General features: G+C 54.4%; 8 protein-coding genes across 8 annotated transcripts; 4 read left to right on the top strand and 4 right to left on the bottom strand.

Moving 5' to 3' along the window:
- Nucleotides 1-527: 527 nt before the first annotated feature.
- PG985_001228 (uncharacterized protein) lies at nucleotides 528-2,184 on the bottom strand (the record flags this gene model as incomplete). Its single annotated transcript, XM_066820997.1, has 2 exons — nucleotides 528-1,648; nucleotides 1,710-2,184. Coding segments are annotated over 2 exons (1,596 nt in total), but the record flags the coding sequence as incomplete, so codon positions are not given.
- A 455-nt stretch (nucleotides 2,185-2,639) lies between these two features.
- Nucleotides 2,640-3,626, bottom strand: PG985_001229 (urease accessory protein-like protein UreD; the record flags this gene model as incomplete). Its single annotated transcript, XM_066820998.1, has 1 exon — nucleotides 2,640-3,626. The coding sequence occupies one exon, from the start codon at nucleotides 3,624-3,626 to the stop codon at nucleotides 2,640-2,642; it is 987 nt and encodes a 328-aa protein (XP_066691877.1).
- Nucleotides 3,627-4,320: 694 nt separating this feature from the next.
- PG985_001230 (uncharacterized protein) lies at nucleotides 4,321-7,903 on the top strand (the record flags this gene model as incomplete). Its single annotated transcript, XM_066820999.1, has 2 exons — nucleotides 4,321-4,777; nucleotides 4,836-7,903. The coding sequence occupies 2 exons, from the start codon at nucleotides 4,321-4,323 to the stop codon at nucleotides 7,901-7,903; spliced, it is 3,525 nt and encodes a 1,174-aa protein (XP_066691878.1).
- A 664-nt stretch (nucleotides 7,904-8,567) lies between these two features.
- Nucleotides 8,568-10,001, top strand: PG985_001231 (uncharacterized protein; the record flags this gene model as incomplete). The annotated part of the gene is made up of 1 exon (XM_066821000.1): nucleotides 8,568-10,001. The coding sequence occupies one exon, from the start codon at nucleotides 8,568-8,570 to the stop codon at nucleotides 9,999-10,001; it is 1,434 nt and encodes a 477-aa protein (XP_066691879.1).
- A 756-nt stretch (nucleotides 10,002-10,757) lies between these two features.
- On the bottom strand, nucleotides 10,758-12,924 carry PG985_001232 (uncharacterized protein; the record flags this gene model as incomplete). The annotated part of the gene is made up of 3 exons (XM_066821001.1): nucleotides 10,758-11,106; nucleotides 11,171-12,674; nucleotides 12,747-12,924. The coding sequence occupies 3 exons, from the start codon at nucleotides 12,922-12,924 to the stop codon at nucleotides 10,758-10,760; spliced, it is 2,031 nt and encodes a 676-aa protein (XP_066691880.1).
- Nucleotides 12,925-14,317: 1,393 nt separating this feature from the next.
- On the top strand, nucleotides 14,318-16,312 carry PG985_001233 (importin alpha subunit; the record flags this gene model as incomplete). The annotated part of the gene is made up of 2 exons (XM_066821002.1): nucleotides 14,318-14,551; nucleotides 14,834-16,312. The coding sequence occupies 2 exons, from the start codon at nucleotides 14,318-14,320 to the stop codon at nucleotides 16,310-16,312; spliced, it is 1,713 nt and encodes a 570-aa protein (XP_066691881.1).
- Nucleotides 16,313-17,606: 1,294 nt separating this feature from the next.
- On the top strand, nucleotides 17,607-20,207 carry PG985_001234 (uncharacterized protein; the record flags this gene model as incomplete). Its single annotated transcript, XM_066821003.1, has 2 exons — nucleotides 17,607-17,878; nucleotides 17,969-20,207. 2 exons carry the CDS (start codon nucleotides 17,607-17,609, stop codon nucleotides 20,205-20,207), a joined length of 2,511 nt encoding a protein of 836 aa, XP_066691882.1.
- Nucleotides 20,208-20,728: 521 nt separating this feature from the next.
- Nucleotides 20,729-24,193, bottom strand: PG985_001235 (uncharacterized protein; the record flags this gene model as incomplete). Its single annotated transcript, XM_066821004.1, has 1 exon — nucleotides 20,729-24,193. One exon carries the CDS (start codon nucleotides 24,191-24,193, stop codon nucleotides 20,729-20,731), a length of 3,465 nt encoding a protein of 1,154 aa, XP_066691883.1.
- Nucleotides 24,194-24,521: the final 328 nt, after the last annotated feature.

Raw genomic sequence — 24,521 nt, forward strand, 5'->3', positions numbered from 1 at the left:
CTTCCTTCTACCCTTGGAACACGGAGGGAATGGCATGCAATACCATCCGTCAGTTATATACCTGCCACCAACCATCCATCCCCACTAGGAATGCCATCCTGGGCGCATGAAGGCCCTGAGTTCCATGTTGGGACGGAAAGGGTTCGCCGTTCTAATGGCGCAATGAACCAAAACACGATAGGTGTTGGCCGTGTTGGTGTCGACAAACATGTGACGCAGATACTGTTTGTAAGGTCCCCCTCCGTGATGCAAGCGCTGAATGCCCGTGATGGCGCATGCTCCATCCTTGCCCGAAATTCTAGGTATAATCATGTGCATACTTAGTCAGAGTTTGGGCTTCAGAAAGAGGAAATGGCCCACACCCTCAGACAGAGCGCGTCGAATGCAACCAACGGTAAACATCAGGGCGTACGACATCATCGTCGAGTAGGGGTATCAAGTTCGGATTTAGTAATTTCTTATGAAGCCTCTATGTAAAACTGCTTTGTGTCTTGAGCATTTCGAGAATGTCAACTGGATTACAGACCTGCCGGATCGCATAAGCCGTATTCCTCCAAATCCGGATTCCAGTCTTCTTCCTCGCCTAGTATGGGTGCTGCAACGAATTTGTTGTACACCTTGCCCATGCCGGTGGCTTTCCCCTGACCACCGGCCGCATCGTTCTCAGGCTCGTCGACAATGATAGCAGTTGTCAGAAAGCCAGTCTCCGTTCCCAAGCGGAGCTCGTAAGGCATGCCGCCCCAGTCCAATTCGACCTTGCCGGACCTTCGCACGTTCAGTTTACCGATGAAACCGCCCTCGGCCGGCCAGGCAGATGCGGACGGCGCCGGTGTCTTGGCATTCGTCTTAGCCCCCTTGTTGTTTCCTGGGGCACCGTCGACCTCTACTAGATCGTCGTTCTCCGAGACCCTGGAAAGAGGAGGAAGGATGGGAGGGAACTGGAACAGGTACAGGCGGCCGTCTCTTTCATGACCATGCCCTTCCTCGCCAGGCTGTGAAACGTTGAGCTCTTCCATGAGCGCTCTAGTATCGGCAATGGAGAACTGAGTCTCGAGATCTTGCATGACCTTTTCGCGTTTTCTCTCCTTGGCCAAGTCGCGTGCGTCCAGCTCCTCTGGCTTGGGTTTCTTCTTCAGCTCTGGCGAAGGAGGCGCTTCTGGCTTGGCAGGGATGTTATCGATGTCCATTGCATCTTCCATCTCTGTTCCAGGTTCCGGCTTGACCCTGACGTCTTCGGGGTTTGCGGGTGCAGCGTGCCATAGCTCTTCGTCCTTGGCCGCGGACAGTTCAGCATCCTTTTCGCGTAACATCTCCGCGCGCAGATCAGTATACGTCTCTTCGTCATCGTCTTGCTGCTCTTCCGCCTCGAGCTCCGCAGTCGTTGCCACCTTGAGGTCCTCTTTCTTGTGTTCTACTCGTGGAATGCTGTAAGGCATCGAACCAGACGATCTTTGAGAACCACCGTAAGTCGACTCAGGAGGGGCGTCGTCGCGCAGTTGATCGATATTGACTCGGACATCATTCGCGCGTCGGTCCATGTATCTGGGGAAACCTTCTGGCTTCTCACCTCCTCTAAAGTTAGAGCCGCCCGGTCCGCTTCTACCATAGCCGCTGTAGCCACCGGATGCGCCGCCGTATTTGACGCCATCTGCCAAGGGTTAGTGAGCTGTGGTTCAGACGCGGGGCGTATCTCGCATATGATAACATACCACCTGGGACTGCGGAAAAGGGTCCATGGCCGGTGACGGTTCGCCGGACCATGCCACCTCTTGAAGAATCACCACCTCGGCCGCCCCTGCCGCCTCTGCGGGCTCTACGATCGGCATCGCGCTGCTCCCGTTCCTCCATTTTTATCTTCGCCGCCAAGTCTTTTTCTCTTTGCTCCTCCAGCTGCGCTCGGTCGCCAGAGTTTCGTCGTCTAGCTCGGGGCTTGAACTTCGGTCCAGCTCTGGTGCTGGGCGCAGGAGTAGCTGATTGCGAGCCATCAGCGCGTCCAGGGATATTCGAGGCAGGAGTATCTGCCTGGGCTGTAGGTGGCACATCGGTTGCCCCGGTGTCGTCGGCATTTTCAGCAGTCGCGACAGGTGTCGAGGCAGCAACGGCAGAGCCACCTCGGGCAGCGGCGCCTCCGCGGCCACCTCGGGCAGCTCCCCGCGCTCCAGCACGCGAACCACGAGGAGGCATGTTTATTATACCATTGGAAGCAGCAGAAGGTCCAGGTGGAAAGAGCTTGGCGCAATCTCGACTTCAGGTAGGAAGCAGAAGAAGCGACTAAGATGAATTATTCGAGTACTCGATGCGGCATGTGGGGTGCTTGCCCAAAAAAAAGTCCTGGCCGACTTGCACAATCAACTAACCGATGGTGGGGGATAAGCTTAAGAAGTTATGCCGCGCTTTACCGCCTGCTTGCCGGAATGCAGTCCGTTGTATCAGTCACCTATCCTTTCATGACTGTTTGAACTCGTGATAAGAAACAATTTAGGTTAGTCATTCATGAAGTACACTACTCCCATGAAGTTAAAAGAAGGAAATGTGAAGCGCGGTCGGTTTGCACACTGTATTCTGTGTTGTATTGTGCAGGTATGATCTCCAGGCCACTACAACTTGACCTCCATGATACCGCATAGGTTCACTGTAGTTCACCGGACACATAGGAGAGCGTCTTCTCCAAAATTCCGTTGAAGACTGGCTTCCTGTGCCAGCATTGAACCGATCCAGTTCCGCCCAGCCTCAACAGTTGTCGCCCCAAACTTGATCACCACACAACTCCTTACATTGGCGGCCGACCAGAGAAGGCCGTCCTGGATTTCTTGTTGAATCCTCCCCGCTCGCCAGCTTTCGAGGGCAGATCGTTTCGCGCCCTCTTCTTTCTCTGCTGCTGTGCGGAAGTCCCTGGCCCCTATTCGGGGCAAAGCTAAGAATTCGGCGAGGAAGAATTCGCCTAGGCTTTGGGTCAAGGGGCCTCGTAAGATCAAGGTACCGAAAATTGCATGACCATGCATCGTTTCCCGTAGAGGCATTGGATGGGCGGACTCGGAAGTCCCGTCAAGTAGAACAGTATCCCGCACAAGCAGTCTGTCCTCCAGGCCTGTGACCTGGTTCCTGCACCATATCTCGTTGCGGCCTGTCCATTTCAAGAGGTCCCAATTCTCACCCCGCGCAGCACGACCATGTGTGACCCAATCTAGTAGACACAGCGAAGCACTGCCGTTGAGATGGAAAATCTGGGTTTGTTCATAAAGACTGCCTTCAAAGGGCTGTACTGGGTCTGGTAGGAGGCACAATGCTGCGCCATCTTGAAGGTTGACCGAGAGCTTCTGGCGCGTAATGGTGCCAGGAATGGCAGGCTTGAAGATCTTGGTATGTCCCTGGGTCACAACACTGAGACGGGCAAAGGGCTGTACATCAATTTTGAGGTTGACCTGATCGCCTCCCACAAGACCGCCCCCATAAGACAGCAGAAATACCACGACACTCTGCTGGGTAGCCTTGACGGTAGGAGATATAAGCTTCAGAGGATACTGGTAGGTGATACTTTCCAGGGCCGAAACATCGTGTGGCAGGAGCTTGACCACGATGTGCCCTTCGCCAGCGGCAGATGCTGATTTGGGAAATGGAGAGATCATGGTATGGGTTGAGGGTTAATTGATAACGCAGTTCAACTGTAACAGCCCCCCGCAACCTCGATTTTAGAGTAGATTGGTTAAGTCTACTGGTTTATCAGATCCGCCGAGCTGCATACATTGCCCATGAATGCAGTTCTAAGGACTCGCGAGGGGACTCGCTTTGGGAGTAACCTGGATACATACCTAAACCCGCAGGCTATCTTCAGATGGGGCATAACCTGAGGTCATATCTTTGGATTCAATGATTGATCAATTCAACCGACTGAATTCATAGGTAGAGTTAAAACTGCGCCAGATACCTGCCCTTCTGGGCTAAGGCTGAGATGTAGTCCCGTATATTTTCATGCACATAGCGAATGTACATACATCACCTATAAAATTTGGGTTAGAATGGTTGAGAGGTTAGGTACCTACGGAGTAATGTGTGCCATTTTGGCAGGGGCAAGCTTGGCCCGGAACAGGAAGGGGGGGCCTGGAGCCTTAAGCTTAGGCGCGTCGTTCTCAAGACTGGCAGAGCTGATAATCTCTCCACCAATTTTGGCCAGCTTCCTAATAAACACGTCTTGTCTCATCCCCACCAAACCTTGTACGAATCCGTCCATGCTAATGACCCCGACGCGCAACTCGTAATAATCGCGCCAACAACCCCATGCTATCCATTGAAATGATCGCATACCATTGCAGACATCGTTAAATGCCACAGTCACGAGCGCCCCTCATGGAGAGCTCAGATAACAACGCGACGCCCACCCCGTCGGCGGCCGACTCGCGACGACGATCAGGACGCGTCGTCAAGGCCCCCAGAAAATATTCACCCGAAGCAACCCAAGGCGCCACGTCGAAGCGCAAGAGGGATCAGGAAAACGACGACGAGGATGGAGAGAACGAGAACCCCGACCAGGCAGATGCCGAAGAGGCAACCGACGATGACATGGACGAAGACCAGAGCGCAGACGAGGACCAGGAGCGCGCATCGAGAAAGTCAAAAGCAAAATCCAAGAAGCCAGCTGCCAAAAGAGCCAAGGTGAACGGCAATGCGCCCCCCGCAGGTGCATCTAACGACGCACCTGCGCCGGCCCTACGACTGGCGAGCAGACCCAAGAAGAATGTTCGAGTGGCGATTGCGCGACGCGACGGAGATGGCCTATACGGTAGGACTTATGCCGCCCACAACAAACGCTCTGAACCCAATGCTAACGCGCTGCGCAGCCGAAATATTCGCGTCTGGCGACTCCTCCGATGATGTAGCTTCCCACTGGTTCCAGCGCTACCAACAGAATGAGGCACAAGCTCTGACAGATTTGATGAACTGCGTGCTCCTCGCTGCTGGATGCGACCAGCAATTGACCGAGGACGACATCCAAGATCCCGAGAACTCGGCAAACAAGTTGTCGGAGCTTGAAGAAGCCTATGAGCAGACCAGCATATCCGACTATCCCCTGATCTCGAGAGCCAAAAGCAGCAAGAACTTCCGCGAGCAGCTTGTGGGTTTCTTTGATTCGCTTGTTAGTCTCATCCACCAGACGGATGTGTTGTACACGGACGACAGTCTCTTGGAAAACGTTCAGAGATGGGTTGGAACCATGTCGTCTTCTGCACTGCGGCCCTTCCGGCACACAGCCACCACCGTCGGGTTGGCACTTCTCACGGCTCTGATTGATGTGACGAAGCAACTAGATGAGCGCATCAGCAAATCGAATTCGTCTCTTCAGGCCGAAGCCACACGCAGAAGCAAGAACAAGACCCTAGTTGCGAGTACCCAGAAAGCCTTGGACGCAGCCAACCAAAACCGCCATATCATTGACGAAAAGGTTAAGGATCTTTTTAACATTGTATTCGTCCATCGGTACCGTGATATCGATTTCAAGATCCGTTCGGAATGTGTCGAGGCACTTGGGACATGGATTTGCACCTTGCCTACCGTTTACATGGCCCCTGAGTATCTACGCTACCTGGGCTGGCTCTTGTCTGACGTTGCCGTAGCCACTCGCCACGAAGTATTGAAACAATTGGGCAGGGTTCTGAAGCGCGATGCGGATAAGCTTGCCCATTTCATTGACCGTTTCAGACCGCGTCTGGTTGAAATGGCTACTACAGATGCCGACATTGGGGTGCGTGTCGCTGCCATAGCTGTCGTGGACATTCTTAGATCTTCAGGCATGCTAGATCCAGAAGAAGTCGATGCTGTCTGCAAGTTACTGTTTGACACCGAAGTCAGAATTCGCAAGGCCGTCGTCCCCTTCTTCGCTGCTCTCGTTGAAGAATTTGTCGACAGCAAGGTGGATGAGATTGGCGGTAGCGATGCCATTGATGATGTCTTTGGTGATGAAGACGAAGAAAACATGGAGTCTCTCCGGAGAGACTGGATCCAAATCAAGGCGCTCGCCGAGAATCTTGCGGTCTATAACTCGCAACTCGACGAGGAGCAGGATGAGATCCGACATGGGTTGGACGTTGCTGCCGATGTGGTCAACGCGAACGTACCGGAGACACGTATCGCTCTGGCTACACAAGCCTTATATGAGAAAATGGCAGAAATCAACAACTGGCAGGTCCTCGCTGGCTACCTCCTCTTCGACCACACAACGAGCTCGCGATCTAAGAAGTCGAAAACGAACTCGGTAGAAGCAGCCATAAGAAACGCCGTTGCCCCGAAACCCGCCGAAGAAGCTATACTGTTAGAGGTCCTTGCTACTGCTGTGCGGGAAAGCCTTGTGCAAAGTGGCGGTGATCATGACAAAACAAGGCGAAGACCAGGCAGACTCGATGCCGACGCGCAAGAGGACTCTGGCGTACAGCTTGCTACGATCATCCCCAGCCTGCTCAACAAATTTGGTTCGGACCCGTACGTTGCCGGCACCATCCTCCGCTTGGAGCATTACCTTGATCTGGACGTGTTCCAGCAATTGCGCCAGAACGCAGCAACATATGACAAGCTCTTGGACGAGGCCACCACACAGTTCAGCCGCCACGTCGACCAAAGTGTGCTCAATGAAGCAGCTACAACATTCATTCACGCCCGGCAGTACGAGGAGCTTGAAGAGCTTGTCGACAGCAAGCTTTCAGGTCTGTGGGATAACTCAATCAACTCGTTACGGAACTTTGAGAAGACGTGCGAGCTCAGTGTACGCGGAAACCTGGACCGTGCAGCGCTTATAGAGCTCGCCAACGTTCTGAAGAAGATTGGAAAGCTGGCGATGGTAGCCGACTGCGTAGAAGTCCTCGAAACCCCCGGAAGTTCGAGCGATTTCAGCGATCCTCCTATCAAGCTTCTGGTAGGCATCGTGCACAGAGGATTCCTCCAAGAGCCTGACGATGATCTCGACGACCCCGAAGATGAAGTTGTGGCCTTCGCCATTAAATGCTGTCAGTTCTATCTGATGTGGAAAGTTCGCAGGGTACAAGCGACTGTACAAAACGAGGAGGACTTTGCCGATGATGACATCAACCAACTGGTAGCACTCCGCAAGGAGCTTGTGCACAACCTGATCAAGACACTGTCGTCTCGCGGATTCAACGATGATCTACGGCTCTCGAGCACCGGCAGCGCGTGCGATTGCTGCGCCATGTTTGTGTTCCTGCGCCCAGTGGTGGAGGGACCGCAAGCGGAGAGATATGGAGCATTGGCAGGTTTACTCGAGGAGCTCCCATCAGCCCTCATCCCCGCTGAAATCATTCCGATTTTTGATGCCGCGGAACGTGCATATGCCAAGCGTGCCCATAAGGGCTTGAACGAACCGGCAGACAATGAAGACCCTCTTGACGACGACGAACCGCCAGAGGATGACGAAGACGAGGACCTGACGGAACAAGAACGGCAGGCGGCAGAGCTTAAATCGGAAAAGATCTTGTGCGAGCTTACAGGAAAGCTGGTCCTTGGCATCCTGGCTAAGGTGATTGACGCGACCGGACCGCACGCGGGCAAACTGAGAAAGCGCCTCAACCGCAACAAGACCAAGCTCGGCCCCAACTATCGAGAAGTGGTCGCGTTTCTCGACGAAGACCACCTTCGCGAAGTAAGGGGGGCAGGGAAGAAGAAGTCATCGAAGGCCAAAGCCAAGGACAGCGCAGCAGCGGCCAAGAAGCCTGCCAAGAGCGCCGAGATAGCGATAGATGACGATGACGACGTCAACCCTTTTGACGATGATGAGCCGGAAGAGGGTTCTGCTGAGGATCTACGGAATCGGGAGTTGCTCGAGGATCCGATCGAGGATGACGAAGAGGAGGAGGTGGCTGCGGCCGAACCGATGGACGACGAAAGCGTGCTGGGGGATTGAGCGTGGAGATGAATGGGCAGTGCTGGTGCTTGCTGTTGGACAAGGTCTAGTGGCCGCATATGTACGAATGAGCGGGCGGCCTGAAGCCGTTGTTATCAGGATAGATGAGCCTTACGACTTGACTTGGGGCGGGGATTTCCAAGATCACTGCAAAACGGCGTATTGAGTTTGTGATTGTGTTTCTATCCTTCTGAATATAATGCTTGCCGAGACGAGACTCAATGTTGCTATGTTTGGACCAATCGTTGCGCTCCGTTGCCTGGAAGCATGTGACACTACATATAGCATAGATACTATATCGAATCGGGCAACTGCTCTACCAATACGCCTGCTAACCCCCTACTCCCTACCTCCTGCCTGCCAATCGACGGGAGTTTCCGGGGTCGAAGCATCAAATGTTTGATTGATTTGACAGCTTGGCGCTTGACTAGATTGATGCTAATCCCAGTTGTATGTAGTTACTCAGGGGCGCATCCGGGGTTTCATCAAAACAAAACACATACCTAGATAAGAAGAAAGAGCGATAGGTACATAAGGCCTCTCAAGCCATCCCAATCCGGCAGGCCTAATCTCCATCGAGACAACCAACACCTACCTTCCTGTCGCTCATTCACTTTGCCTCTGCATTTCAAATGCCATGATGAGCTGAGAACGCCAAATCCCGATGGCTGCGGCAATCTCCAAAGTGCCACTGCTTTTGCAGCCGAGAGCCAGAACATTCTTTGCGGTGTGGTCCATTGTCTCGCTGTTCTTGTTCTTGTATCATGGCGTCCCTGCGTTGCGCTACCACCTCTTCCAATCCTCCTCGTCTGCGCGACCCCAGTACGACTTTACTGAGGGGCTGTTCGACAACACCCTCCTGACAGCCGGTAGTGGTACTACAGCTGCAAGTAATGGTGCCGCGGCCGCCGTCACTGTCACCTCGTCACGCGAGAGCCGCATCGCCGATGCGCTGCGCGACCGCAACGTCACGGTCCACCTGGTGCTCGCGACGCGGGCCTTGGACGATGTCTCGTGGGCCACGGAGCCGGGCCGCCTCCGCATCCCGGGGGTCGCCAACCTGCGGGTCGTGCGCTACGTCTCGGACGCCGCCGACGCGCCCTACCGCCCGCCCGTCCTCCACAAGGGCCGCGAGGCCCTCATGTACCTGACCTACCTGCACGACTTCTACGACGACCTGCCCGACGTCGCCATCCTCGTCCACGCCGAGGACTACGCCTGGCACGCCGAGCCCGCGCTGGGCACGAGCATGTCGACGATGCTGTCGCGCTTCGACTTGCGCGAGGTCCTCGAGGACGACGATACGGATTACGAGGCCCCTGAGAAAACAACGAAGGGCCGGCGTAAACGGCCGAGCAACACGCCGTCATCTGAACATGCTCCTGGACAGATTAGCGAACGCGACAGTGGGGTGAAGGAGAGAAAGGATTCGGGCAGGCGCGGCTACGCCAACCTGAGAACGAGCTGGCTCCACGCCTGCCCCGACTGGATTAACACGACCAAGACGCCTGCCGAAAGCATGAAGCAAGAAGAGCCCTTCATGCGGGAGGCATTCCTCGCGAATTTCGGTCCCGTCTTTGGCGACAGCGAGGTGTCTTCCCAACAACAACAAAAACCACCAGAGGAGGTCCCCGAGATCCTGGCCGGCCCGTGCTGCTCCCAATTCGCCGTCAGCCGCGCCGCCGTGCGCCGGCGCCCGCGCGCGCAGTACAAGCGCAGCATGGACCACCTCGCGACGACGCCCTGGACCGACTACATCGCGGGCCGGACCTGGGAGCATCTGTGGCCGTACCTGTTCCGGGGCGCGGCGCGCGACTGCCCCGTCGAGTGGAAGGCGCTGTGCCGCCTGTACGGCGTCTGCTTCGCGACGGCCGAGGCGCAGGCGCGGTGGGCGGACCGCTGGCGCGAACGCGAGGCCCTGCGCGAGCCCCTCGAGTTCTGGCAGGAGCTGGGTCACCCCCGCGTCGCGGCCCGGGCCCGCGGCCGCATGCGCGAGCTCGGGGACTGGCTGCGCAAAGAGCTCGCGGCGGCGGTCCGGCGCGGCGAGGACGTCGAGGGGGTGGGCTGGGATGGCGTGGGGGATGTGTACGAGTTTTAGTAATGCCCATAACAAGCAAGAGACGTTGGCTGTTGGGCGTCCGGGTTGGGGGCCTAAAGTTTTTCAGCTATGTACATGTAAATAAACACCACCCTCTTGTCTATTAATGGAGGCAGGTAGCTGGTAGCATTATGTTTCCCCCGAAGATCCGCACAGGGGCGATTAATGGAACATGATCGGGCATTGGCCTCACAATATTGGACCCTTCGTCCCCACAAGAAGGTTGATAATGATTTGACCCGACTTGATCTGCATAATGCAAACCACTGCGGAGCAGGATTCGCGCAATGAATCAACACCTTAGTTCGAATAGTCAAGAACGTACGAAGTCAATTTGAGGGAGTATGAATAGAGCGGGTATCAGCCACTCATCAGGATGAGATGATGGCGTAATACGAGCTCGCCAAGCCCCGTAATGAACTTAGACCAGAAATTTCAGGACACCGACAATCGAGGATGTCTCTGTAAGAATCAGGGGTATTATAGCACACATATTTTCTATACGCGACTCTCAAGTCGCGGCGGAATTCCGTTCTCGCTCATGAATACACTACTTCCTGTCTAGACGAAACCAGCTTCGGGCAGAGGGATTTGTCGCCCAACTCGGAAGATAACATCCACTGGTGCCGACTCAGCACGAGAGCCCACCAACAACGCCTATTTAGATGCACCAAAAGGGGGTATATACATGCTTGTAAACAACAGTCCCAAACGCCAGTCAACATCATCCGCAGCGTCTAGTGCGAGAGACGCCTATCATGTAATCCTGGTCCCAAATAGCTTGAAGAACCGCTGATAGCGCTTGCCCTCGCCCGCATCACACTTTGTTGGATCAGCTTCGGCCACTTCAAGACCATATTGCTGCAGGCAGCAAGTAAAAGGCTTGTTAGATACTTTGGCCAGCGGCCGATCACCACCAGTCTGTTTGGGGCCGCCCGGCTCGACCTCGTTGTCGGAACTGTCAGGCGGAGGCTCGAGTGCGTTTGCGCGTCGAATAGATTCGAGATGGGCCTCATACTCGGGCCTCTTGCACTCTTCCAGGTTGCCCCAGAGCTTAAAGAGTTGCTCGCGAAGCTGCGAGAGTTGATCGGGATCCGCGTGTAGACTGGAGAAGTGCGGTTAGCGATGGCATACGAGAAGCAAAAGGGATAATGTTAGTTGCGGCTTACTCCGAGGCATCCATGTTGATGAGCTGCTGTGTCTCAATGTTATCAACCAATGCCCACAATCGGTCCGGTTTTTCACCCTTTGCCTTGGGGGAGGCATCCTCCAACTCGAGGGCGAACCGCCACTCCCAGATCTTTGGAGCAGCAAAGTTGTCCAAAGTCCCGCCTTGGCCATCAGATTCGGACCCTGAACCTCCGTCGTAATCAGAAAGGAGGTCGAACTCCGTCTCTTTTCTCCAAGCCGCGAAGTCCTCCAGTCGGCGCGGCCGGAAATCGACAACTCGGACATTGGCTCTGAACTTGATATTCGTAAAAGGAAGTGCCACAAGCTCTTCTCCATTTGCACCGGCGCGTTTCCACGATACGCCATCCAGTATGCGGTCGAGTGAGGAAACAGGCTGGTCTTCGCTTTCGCATCTGACCTGTTTGTTGAGGCCCATTAACTCTGCCTGCTGGACCTGCTGCTTCTCGATTTTCTGCTTGACCTGTGCACGAAGTAGCTTCCGCTTCTGTTTTGCGTTGAGTGTTACAGGAGGGTCTGCTTTGCCCTTCTGTTTTGCGCCTTTGGCGCTGGACCCCTTGTTATCTCTAAAGTTTTCCTGCTGTTGTTTCATCTTCTTGACATAGTCATGTTTGCGTCTAATGGCGTCTTTGAGGCGCTTGTCTGAATCCTCGGTCAGCTCGAGGACATCAACCCCAAGCCTTGAAGAGTACACCCTGTCTTCCCTCAAGAACCCCTCGAGGTTACCTCCATTGCGTCCGTATTTGATCTGGACGTTACGAAGACTGATCCACTTCCCTGCTCTAACCTGGTTCCGAAGATATCCAGCATGGGGCTCCCAGCAAGTCAGTTGCAAGCAACGCTTTCCAAACGGGCCAGGCCAGGCCGTGGTCGTTGGACTGTGGAATGCTGATGTATAACCAAAGGGATCGCCGTCACGACCAGTATCAGCGGTTGAAGCATCCCAGGAATGGCTGAAAAAGTGGTCGTTCTCAGTGTAGTCGGTCACCCACATGCTAACTTTGTCGAGGAGGTCGAAAGGGTCCTTGACGACATCGACGATCAGATCGTAGAACCCGCCATCGCGGACATCCTTCAGCAAACTGAACTTTTCCTTTATATTGAGTGATTTGTTGGCTTGCTCCTCAAACTCGGCTGCGTCAGGGAGCGTGTCCTTGTTCATAGCGTGATACATCCACGAGACATATTCGTGCTCTTTCTGCTCGGGTTGTTTGGCCTTAAGCCGGGTGTGAGGTTTCAGAGCGTCTTTGGCAGATTTTGGCGGCATGGGGATGGCAGAAGCTGAATAGACATACATATCCGTCCTGACGTTGCTGAGTAGCCGAATTTCACCCCTATAGCTTTGTATCTTTGCTGACTTGATGAGTATGACATCCCCATAGGCCGGGTTCGGCATGTCCTTCTCGGCACCAAAGACATCCACAGCGATTCCGACATTTTCAACATCCGTGGACTTGTCGAAGATGGTCATGTTGCTTTTCCAATCTGTGTATACCGTTAGCGAGGGTTCCTCTGCCCTTGTTGGTTAACTGGAAACTGGAAAATAGTCCGACCCACCCATCCTTGTTTGTATGGGAAGCCTCACATCCCGAACCACGCCAACAACATTCACAAGCGAGCCTATGGCTACGCCTTGTTTGTTCAAGACATCTTGGATGCTGCGGAAGTTAGGAGGTAGCGGCCTATTGGCCAAGACACTGGGAGACGCAGAGCTCGAAACTTCCCGACTCGCCATCGCGCCTCTTCTTGCAATGCATACGCACGTGCATGTGTATGCGCCCCCGCATTTGCATAAAGTCGCTGGTAAGTCTTGACAATCTGCAGGGCCGAGAGAGAGAGGGGAGGCAGTTATTTCTTGGATGGATGCCAGCCGGGTTAAATGGGAACAGCGCGACTTGACGCGTTTCAATGCACTTAAGCAACTTTAGTGGGCGCGAATTTGGCACGGAGCACTGGCAGGTCACGTGATCTCGATGTACCCCCCCCATTGAATGGCGATTCAGCCCCCCTCCTTGGTTCCCCTCCCCAAGTCATTCGTGCATAGGTCACCTATAGACCTACGTATGATGGTGGGGTAATTGACCGCAAAAAGTATAGAAACGTCGAAAGCATGAGTCGCCGCATGTTCAGAGGGGGGAGAGAGTGAGAAGAGACAGAAGAGAGATAGGATTCTACTTCTGTATTGGTGGTCAGTCTATGCACGCAGGGAGGCCATCAGCCATCCAGTGGTTTGCGTCTAGCATTGGCATGCATGTCTCTTGCCTGCCCATTCTTTGCTTCTTTGTTTCCATGGCTCCCCTCCCAGATCCCAGTCAGGTCCGATCTGGCAAACTACGTAGAAACTCCATCTCAGAGACGTCCAAGAGAAGAACAAAGAGTTTTCAGCGATAGTAGATAGACATGTGTAACAAACGTTCGCGGCTAGGTGCCTCTTCCGTCGGTGGTTGAGGCTGCTTTTCAGCCAGTTAACCTTATTAGTTAGTGCTTGCAGCTGTTCTCTGAGATTTTCCATTTGAAGCGAGCAGGCACCCGATCGATTCTTGCCCACCAAGCAACCTGAAAACCGCCCCCCCAAAAAGTCAAGTCAGGCTCTTTTTCTTTGCCGCCCACGCCCCCCCTCACACATACCATACCGTAGGTATTCCTGTTCGACCCGGAGCACTGCACATTGAATAGAGAGAGAAGTTCTCAGTAGCACTACCCCCCTCCCTGCCTTTGGTAATTTCTCTTTTTGCCTACCCAGACACGCACCCAATCTTGAGGCTCCATCAGCCTTCCAGTACTTTCTTTTATTTTTATTTTTTTCGCAACAGGACATCATAAGTACTACGTTGACCCCTCGTCACCTGCCGGGCTACCTATTTCTTGACTGTCGAAATCTGGTCAATTTCCCAGGCCTTTACTACCAACTTTGCCTTAGCTACTTCGGTAAGGTAATCAAAACACAAGAAAAGGCGGGGTGCCCTTCCAGACGGACCCCTGGGGACTTTACTACATAGTTTGCCCGAGAAACCAAAACAAAATTCCCTTCTCATCATCACAACTCCCTCACTACCCAACCCCATCTTGCGAGCCACACACACCATCCACCAGATTGTTGTGCGCCGTACTGAAAACAAACCGCAACCATGGCTGATCGGTACATTCCCGAGCATCGCCGAACCCAGTTCAAGGCGAAGAGTACCTTCAAGCCCGAGGAGCTGCGACGCCGCCGCGAGGAGCAGCAGGTCGAGATCCGAAAGGCCAAGAGAGAGGAGAACCTCGCAAAGCGCCGCGGTATCGGCACAGGCGAGAACCGTCCTGGCGCCTCGCTCGGTGCCGCCCCCGACAGCGACGATGACACTGCCCCTACCGAGAGCCAGGTACGTAAATTTTTCCGTCTTTTCTCATAGCAGCATATTCCCATCAATGCGCATGTTCTTGCTTCGCAATTCCCAGGGTCTGATCGGACTTCCACTTTTCCTGGCTTGCTTGGCGCATCTGGCAATGGATGATGCTTGCGCTTTCATGATCACATTGTTACCCCCGCAGCATATCCTTGCTACTCTCTAGACCTACCTACTCATCGCCCCGCGTTGACCGCCCATGATCTCTCTTTTCTATTCCACTCAGATGACTATGCTAACATGGATGTCTCTGTGTAGCTCAACGAGGATCTTCCTCAAATGGTCCAAGGTGTTTTCTCGGAACAAATCGACCTCCAGATCCAAGCCACTACCAAATTCCGAAAGCTTCTGTCCAAGGAGCGCAACCCCCCGATCGAGGAGGTTATCAAGACCGGTGTAGTGAGCCGATTCGTCGAGTTCCTTCGATCTCCCCACACTCTGGTTCAATTTGAGGCAGCATGGGCCTTGACCAATATCGCTTCCGGCTCAGCCACGCAAACTCAAGTCGTGATTGAGGCAGGTGCTGTTCCCATCTTCGTCGAACTCTTGGCAAGCCCCGAGCCCGATGTTCGGGAACAAGCTGTTTGGGCCCTCGGCAACATTGCCGGTGACAGCCCTACCTGCCGCGACTACGTCCTGGGCTGCGGTGCTCTGAAGCCTTTGCTGAACCTTCTGGGTGACAGCCGCAAGCTCAGTATGCTTCGTAATGCGACTTGGACGTTGAGCAACTTCTGTCGGGGAAAGACCCCCCAGCCGGACTGGAGCACGGTAAGCCCCGAAGATGAAACGCTTCCCGAGGATGGAATTTCTAACTGTAATGGTCAGATTGCGCCCGCTCTGCCTGTTCTTGCCAAGCTTGTGTACTCCTTGGACGATGAAGTTTTGATCGATGCTTGCTGGGCCATCAGCTACCTCAGTGATGGATCCAATGACAAGATACAGGCTGTCATTGAAGCTGGCATCCCTCGCCGCCTGGTGGAGCTGTTGATGCACGCTTCCACCTCTGTTCAAACCCCTGCGCTGCGCTCTGTCGGCAACATTGTGACCGGAGACGATGTTCAGACCCAGGTTATCATTAACTGCGGTGCTCTGCCTTGTCTTCTGTCTCTGCTCAGCTCCAACAAGGACGGTATTAGGAAGGAGGCCTGCTGGACCATCTCCAACATCACGGCCGGCAACAGCCAGCAAATTCAGAGTGTGATTGATGCCAACATCATCCCACCCTTGATCCACCTGCTTTCCAACGGCGACCTCAAGACAAGGAAGGAAGCTTGCTGGGCCATTAGTAACGCAACCAGCGGAGGCCTGCAGAAGCCCGAGCAGATCCGCTACTTGGTGGCCCAGAACTGCATCCGACCTCTGTGTGATCTCCTGGCCTGCCCGGACAACAAGATTATTCAGGTTGCTCTGGATGGCCTCGAGAACATCCTCAAGGTCGGTGACCTGGACAAGCAGGCGGCCGGTGAGGGCGCCGAGTCTATCAACCGGTACGCCCTCTTCATCGAGGAGTGCGGTGGCATGGAAAAGATTCACGATTGCCAGAACAACGCCAATGAGGAGATCTACATGAAGTCTTACAACATCATCGAGAAGTACTTCTCGGATGAGGATGAGAACGCGGACGAGGCTATGGCTCCCCAGGCCCAGGGTGCCAATGGCACGTTTGGCTTCGGCACCAACGGCGCCCAGGGCGGTGGCTTCAACTTTGCCAACGGCAACGACTCGATGGACATGTAAGGGTCGGTCAAAAAATTCGATTCCTTGTTTGCCCCCTCGTGGCCACGACCTTCACCGGCGCCGGCGGGGGCCCCAAACCTGGCTGGTAGCGCCATCATGTTGCCCATGTACAAAACCTTTGAGACTTGCCACACGACACAGCACAATCCCCCCATACCCCCCAGCATCACACAACACAGCACTTGTACCCCAATGGCGAGCAGTCCTGTCGAGTGCCGGAGAAGGAGAAAGCAGCCGTCCACGTCGAGGGACGAGAAAAGGCCCTTTGGTAGCTTGAAAGCTCCAGCCTTGTAGGGGCGGCCACGAAGCGAGGACGAGAGCATGAATTAGTAATAGCGGACGTAGCACGAGGGTCGTCAATGGTAGCTTGAAAGCTCCAACCCTCTGTTTTCACGAGATATGCGTCAAGATGACTGGGAACGCGAAAGGTGGTGGCTCTTGGCGGGATCAGGGTACGAGAGACGTGGAGGACATCGGTCCCGCGGAGACATAGTCACTACTACACCGTGTTGGTTGCCATTTGTCCAGTGACAATGGCTATCTATCTACCCAGTATGACACTGAACAGCGATGGTACGTTTCTCTGTTCTGCCAAGTGGTTCGGACAGGGAGGAAAGACGTTGCCCGAATTCAGGATCACGGCAGGCTTCAGCACAAATAAAAACGCAGCTTGTTCACCCCAACCAAGACCGAAGCTTGTGCATCTATGTTCCATTGATAAACATGTTCTTGATCGAGTAGAGTATGCTATGTTTGTGGCCGTTGTACGGCACCCATTAGATATTCTATCCCATTGCCGTTGCCGAGTACAGTACTATTTACTACACAGTCCTTCTGTGGGCAGTCTGTCTAGGTACTACCCCACGAAAAGGCCTGTGCACCTTCCCCGCAGCATCCTGTCAGTCACAGGTTCCAGTCACGAGGGCATTCCTTGCTGATGCAGGGGTACCTGTCTTGTCTGTGCGAGCAAGGGGCATCTTCATCGAATGAGGCCAGTTATTGAAATAATTCTGTACCTACTTGCTACCATTATTGGCATTTTGCTATCTTTTTTCCCCCATTTCTAAACATCGGCCATCTCATGGATGAGTCGTCGGAATGTGAGATCTGGTACTGGTACCTCCCGCAACTGAGATCGTTCTAGTTTCATGTTTTAGTCTGACGTTAGCTGGAGTGGTATAGCTTTGCTCGGCTGCACACTCAACAGGGTACTGCCGAAAACAACCACGAGTGAACTCTCTCAATGGGTCACCCCTTCTCAAATTGCAGCTGAGTGAGGGATTAGATAGACATGATGGCCGCCCCGTTTCTAGGCCTGCTTTCCCTCGCCACTCTGGGCTCGACACTGGCGGTCAGCCCAGACGGTATCGATTACCACCATCTGCCCCGAGAGCCCGTTTTCCCTGGCCCGTGGGACCGTTTCATCAAGGCGCCCGCCAACAAGTCGTACATCACGCCGGCTAAGATATGGATGGTGGAAGGCAACGTGACCACCACAAGAAATGGCGGCCGTCTCTCCGCCGATGGCGACATCCTCATTGGCGAAGGTGGCCGTATCACCCTCGAGTTCGAGGGAAAACATATCTGGCCGGTATGTGTGTGTCGCGTATGTTTCTAGAGACACATGAGGACTGACGATGCTATCCATCCATATAGAGTATGTTTCCAAGTTGACAGTGTAACGGACGAGCCTGTTCTCATGCTCGCTTACACCGAGTCGTCTTTCTTCGTCGGGAAGCGGACGGATGCCACCAACGACGACCCGTGGGACTTGCCCTTGGACTTCCATCTCGGGAAGAAGACGGGCAAGATGTGCGTCGGTGATGAATTCTTACGGGGCGGTTTCAAATATCTCACCCTATATATTGACGACATCCCCGTCTTTGAGAGCGCCACGGCTCGGAGACTCCGGTACCTTGTCACTACGGTAGCTGCTGTGGCTCAGAAGGTGCTGGGAACAGACCCCATATCGCAAATGGTCGGCCAAGCAGAGAAAAGACCCTATTCCAAACCCTCTATTGGCATATCCCAGGTTTGGGTCAACTGCACGTCGTTTCCGTCTCAGCCGAACGGGAGGGCGTACTCTGGATATTTCTACAGCTCAAACGATCTTCTCAACCGAATCTGGTATGCTGGTGCATACACCTTGCAGCTTTCGACTATTAACCCCGAGGAGGGTTCTGCTCTAGTACACGTCAACAGCTTTCTGACCCATCACGACCCCCCGCCAGGTTCCTGGTACTCCAACTTCACCGTTTCCCAAGGGACTGCCGTGACGACCGATGGCGCGAAGCGTGACCGTCTGGTATGGCCGGGGGACATGTACATCGCCATCCCCGGCATCGCCGTCTCGACCTACGATATGCTGGCGGTGCGAAATGCGCTAGACGTGGTGTTCTGGCGCCAGTACTCGGACGGCCGGCTTCCATACGCTGGGCCGCCTCTGAGTTACCACAACGAGTTCAGCGATACCTATCATATGCATACTCTGCTGGGCGTGTACGACTACGTTATGTACTCTGGAGACATCGACTGGTTGCGCAAGAAATGGCCGGATTACATGCGTGCCTTCTACGTGAGCGTCTCCAAGGTTGACTCGAAGAATCTGATGCACGTCACCTCCCCGTTCGACTGGAACCGCCATGGCATGGGCGGCCACAACGTGGAAGCGTCGGCCATGCTCCAAGTGGTGCTGAAACGCACCATGGAGCTTTCGTCTTTCCTCGAGTCCGACCCCCTCGTTGAGCTTCCCGATGTGGACTACTTGGAATCCTTGGTGGAGCGCCTCGAGTCTGGTATCGAGGCGCTCTACTGCAACCACACCGGCCTCTATTCGGACAACCTCCAAGACCGCCACTGCTTCGGCGACGACCACTGCGACCCCCAGGACGGCAACTCGTGGGCGCTCATCGCAGGCATGGCCAAGAGCTTCCCTGCCCAGCCCTACTTCGTCTCCGAAGCCCTGCGCGCCCGCTGGAACAAGTTCGGCGCCCCCGCCATCGAGTTCCCCAACGTCATGTCGCCCTTTTCCTCCTCGTTCGAGCTGCAGGCCCACTGCGCCGCCGGCAACCACGACGCCGCCGTCGAGCTCATGCTGCTCATGTGGGGCTACCTGCTCGAGGGGCCCGGCTTCACCAACAGCACGCTCGCCGAGGGGTTCCGCACCGACGGCTACGTCCACTACCCGGCCTACCCCATCCCCAGCCGCAACAGCCACGCCCACGGCTGGGCCGCCGGGCCCACGAGCACCCTGACCACGGGCATCCTCGGCATCCGGCTCGTCGAGCCCGGTGGCGCGGCCTGGCGCGTCCGGCCCGTCCTGTCGTCGTGGCTGGGCTGGGCCCGCGGCGGCTTCGCCGTCGTCGCCGGCGAGTTCGAGGTCCTGGTCTCGCGCGTCCTGTACCACCGCGGCGGCCGGCTCATGGGCCACGGCGAGGTCTTTGTGGTCCGGGCGCCCGAGGGGACCAGGGGACAGGTCGGCTGGGGAGACGAAGAAGAAGATGATGATTCCTCGTGGCATGTGGCGATGGCGGGTGGTCCTGAGCCAAGGGCATGGGTCCGCATACACCATCTCGACACGACGACGACTTCTTCTTCATCATCCTCATCAAATGGCCTCACCACCAGCACGACATACGACGAGATCGACCTGCATGACCCCGCCGCGTCTCTCTGGCTCCAGAAGGCGGAGGGGGACGACGAGCGTTGGTTCGATCAGGAGCTTTTCTACGACGGCGGCCTCCTTGTCCATGATAATTCGTTCGAGGAGCCCGTTATGCAGGAGCGAGCCCCTGGTGTCGTCGACGAAGAGGCCTTGGAGACTGGGTACGCGAAGCCCATCCAGTGGATGTGGGCAAACGACGGCTATGTAGAGGGCGAAGAAGCAGATCTGTAGATAGATCCGATACATAGATCAAACCCGCACTAGACAGAGCTGTTAAGACAAACCTATATGCATTATCCAGCGTGTCCACTGGGGATTTGCTGAACGAAGTTGAGCTACTGCCATCACATTCAAAAGGGCTTTAGCTTCGCTGAATCACACATTATGCATTTAATGACCTCTCTATCAGGATTCTAACGTAAATGCCCGCCCAGCCCGTAGGAGAGAGTACGACAGTGATGCCTGTAATGCGACGACAGAGACGCCTCCTTTTGCGAGATGAATTGCTCACCACTAACAAACGCGCAGGGGGTATAATAGCAAAAAGCATATAAAATCATCCATCCATGCCGTTACTCCGGTTTTCCATGCGACCAACCACACCATGCAATATCTACCAGAGCGCAAAGGCCCCGTCGTCAATACTGTACCGCTTTTTCTTTACCGTACCATGCCACACATCCCATCCCATGCCATCCTGCACAGAGGTATCAAACACTTTTCCCAGGGTACGTCTCACCTCAACGCCTGATTCATTCAGAATCCTCAACATTGACTATTTCAGGAGATTTCTTTTTAGGCATCGGCTGTGCCGAAACAACTCTCTCGCCCTTTTGCAACCCGCCAATTCGCTCTCGCCCTGGAAAGTAATGGCTCTGACGGGGTGTTTCTTTGGGAGATCCGTGGGCAGAGCGTCTCGCTGCCTTTGCCTGCTGTTTCTCGAACTCTTGTCTGGACTGAATCACTACTTCCAGATTGGCAGAATCCCTTTTGGAACTTCCAACAGGCTGAACACTCTTGTCCATGGCGCTGGGGCTCTCAACTGGGCCACGAGCCGGGGTTTCAGGGAGAGGCGGCAGCATGGTTCTCTCAAACTCGGATTCCGTAGTCTCATCCTCTACCAGTTGTCGAGCCGATTCATGGGGAGACCCGCTCTTGATACCGCTGCTAGAAGGCATTGCATTTGGAGTTTCGATCTCCAACTCGGTTGTTGCAGACGATGAACGATCCGAGACGGTTGGCGATGCAACTGGGCGGTCCGGCGTTGTAGGTTCAGGTTCGTCGAGAAGGGTGACGGTGACGTCTGCTTCCTTGGGTGCAGTTGTGGTAGTGGGCGCAACCTTGGGAATTTCAACATTCTCTTGTGCTAATATCACGGAAGAGGGCACCTTTGCTTCGCTTCTCTCGATGTCCGATCTGGCTGGAGACGTGGACGACGGGTCTGCCGGAGTAGGCGTCACTTGTGTCGATGCCGGAGCCTCGTTGATTCGCTCACTGGAAGGTGGCCGGCTCTGTCTGTTCCTCTTCATTCTAGCGGCCTCCTTCTTGGCCTTCGCACGCTCATCCTCGCGTGCTGTTTGCTCCTCCTGTAGCTTGAAGAGCAGCGTTCTGATCTCATTTCTTAGTGCCGGAGCATCAATACTCCACTCGATTTTCTCATGAAGCAGCAATGTACGAACAAAAGAATCCGGGTCGCACAGGAACTGAACCACGTAACCAAGAAGGTAGACGCCACAGTCGCAGTAGTTGGACTGAGTCGGGATGCCCTTAGCTGTCATTGTCAAAGATCCAGGATCAGGCATCTCGGCGCCTTTCTTGTCTTTCAGCTCCTTGATCAGATATTCCTTGAGATTCCGGCATGCTGGTGAGTGCCCAGATCCCAAAGAATCCAACGTGATAATCTTTGGCTCGTCTGGACTGTGTTTCTTCCCACCAGTATTGGCCTTCTTGCCCGTTTTCTTCGGCTCTCCACCTGACGCTGGCAACGACCCTCCCGACTGTCCTTCACTCCCTACCAAACCCTTAGTGTTGCTAGGAACATCCAATGGATCATCAGCGACTGGTTTGACATCCGAACTTGTCGAGTCGAGACTCATGTGACCGATTTTATCAGTGACCTCGCCAGCGGTATTAACAGGCGGCTTCGCCACATGTTCTGTGCCCTGCTCACCCGCCACATTGCCCAGATCGATTGCTGGGGTTTCCGTGTGGGAAACACTCGAGTCGGCGGCAGGCGACTTGCATGCGGTAGTATCCAACTTCGGCGCATTGTAGATGATGGCTATATACCAATGCGAGAACTCGTTGATTGGAACAATGATGAAGTCTTTCTTAAAGAGGTCAACTTTGGTTGTCCATGCTTTGACGCTGTCGTAGTTAATGCCAGCACTGCTCTTCGTGGGCTTCAGTTTCTCGTAGAAGAAAGTGTTGTGGAAATAGATCCGCTCTGCAAGATCTGGACGTCGCATTTCCAGGTCATGCTGGAGGTAGCGCAAGTAAAAGATGATCAGGTTATCGTTCAGGTATTGGCCTTCATCGAGTCGGGGCACATCGACCATATCGACAGTGGCCCGGCTCTTCCCTGTCGGGGGGAAGATAAGAGAATCTCGCCACCTATGAGCCCAAGTTGGATTCTTCTCAGTCCACTGATCAGGAGGTGGTGGACTTGGTGACGGAGGCTTCCGCTTCGCACGTGTCTGGCGAACAGTCGGGCTCTGTGGGCTTCTTGAGTCGATAACTTCAACATGCTGCTGGGACATTGGGGGGTGCATTTCATCCTTGATCCTCGGCCTCGCTCGAAGCGAATCGTCGTCTAGTGTCTGCAGTGTTGTAGACCTTTGGTGCGGCTGCCGACGCCTCTCCTGGTTGTGTTCAGCAAGACGTACGTCATCGGGCAGCTTGCGCCTGTTTGCATCCACATCTCTAATAACATGGCCGAGATGCGCCTGGGACATGAGGTGATCCATCTCTCTTTGCAGCCTCTCGCCGTCTATTTCAGTTTTCTCTACTGAAAAGGGGTCATTGCGAGGCATATCTACCCATTTCAGGAAAGACTGTACATCCTTCGAAGATCGGAATTCGATGTGCAGTTTTGCCCCAGCACTTTGGCCAGGCTCGGCAGCTCGTGAAATAGATATAATAGAGTGCTTGTTTCCCGGTGGGAACCGGACCTGTTTGACCTTGGCCAAGTTCACAGTGAGATATGCAACTTGACCGATGATGTCACCTTCTGTATCAGTCGGATGCAACATATGACTGAGCTCGTGGATACGAAGAACACACGGTAGGTACATTTCACCAACGCTAGGTGGTGAAGGATAGGCATAATCGCCCGAAACTGCTCGCGTAACCTTCAATCCTGTCGATGTGATGATTTGCTTAGCGTGTTTCACAGCTTCCATTGTCTTGTTTTTGCCGAGTGGTTTTCGAGGTGATTGGTTTACACTCATGCCATAGTTGATAGAACCGATATGGCCTCGCTGTAATTCACCTGATAAGGAGCCAGCAGCTCGCTTAGTTGGACGGATCTTCGGGATGGGACTGTCCCCCGCCAGCTCATCCACGCTTGATGATCTTGGGCGCTTCCCAGTTATATATGGTGCTGCGGACATCTTGCTTCTGACGCCTTCGCCCCGAACCAGTCCTTTCGATGTGGATTTTCCACGGAACCGACTAGCCAGTTCATCTGTTGCAACCATATTACTGGTTTGCACCAGATCTACGGGTTCTTCGCTACCACGGTCGTCTGATGCAAGATCAATGACCTCGTTTGGCTTGTGCTTTCGCCGTTTCCGTATGGGCTCCTGCGACTCTGGTGACGGAGGGTGTATAAGGCTTTCCACTCTCTCATATTCTGCCACATATGGCTGGATGGCGTTGGGCGAAAATTCGGCGCCGGCGTCCTTTCCCTGCAGTTCTTCACTCCCGAGCACATCTTCCCGCAGTGCAAAACCGGAGTTCAGATACGGTACAGGGTAGCGCTCATTATCCTTGTTGTTGAGCTGGTCATTGTTCTTCTCGAGCCTCTGGCGCTTGGGCGGCGGCGAATCTGTGACTTCCTGGACCATTCGAGATGTAGAGAGGGGGGCCCTGTTCGAGCCATTCCCATCCAACGTGTTTACTGGGGTCGGAGCACCAAAGCCGATCTTGGTCTGGTTTTCTTTAGCGACACTTCTTGAGAGCGACACATAGACTGGACTCACCAGAAACTTCTTCATCTTGCCTTCCCGCACAAACCTGGCCCTGTTATTAGCTTCTGTACCAAGCACGTGGAAGATCCGCGCATACCGGGCAGGTTTTCGGGGAGAGCCCAAATCACGATATCGCTCGATAGGAGAGTCCCTAAACGACTGTTAGAGACATGCACTGCGAGGCGGACAAAGACTGGTCTAACCATGTCATGTACACATTGTCCCCAGATCCAAATTTTCCGGTCGCGCGAGTATCGGGAGTGGAGATGTTGACCTTCTCCGTGGCTGTTCGAAGGTCTTCTTGCGGCGGAGACGGGGAGGGTGTCGCATGCTCTTCGATGGATCTGCAAAGGTC

The sequence above is a fragment of the Apiospora marii genome (genome assembly GCF_038362585.1).
Source record: "Apiospora marii strain CBS 49790 chromosome Unknown utg000001l_segment0_segment0, whole genome shotgun sequence".
In the NCBI taxonomy this organism is placed as follows: Eukaryota; Fungi; Ascomycota; class Sordariomycetes; order Amphisphaeriales; family Apiosporaceae; genus Apiospora; species Apiospora marii.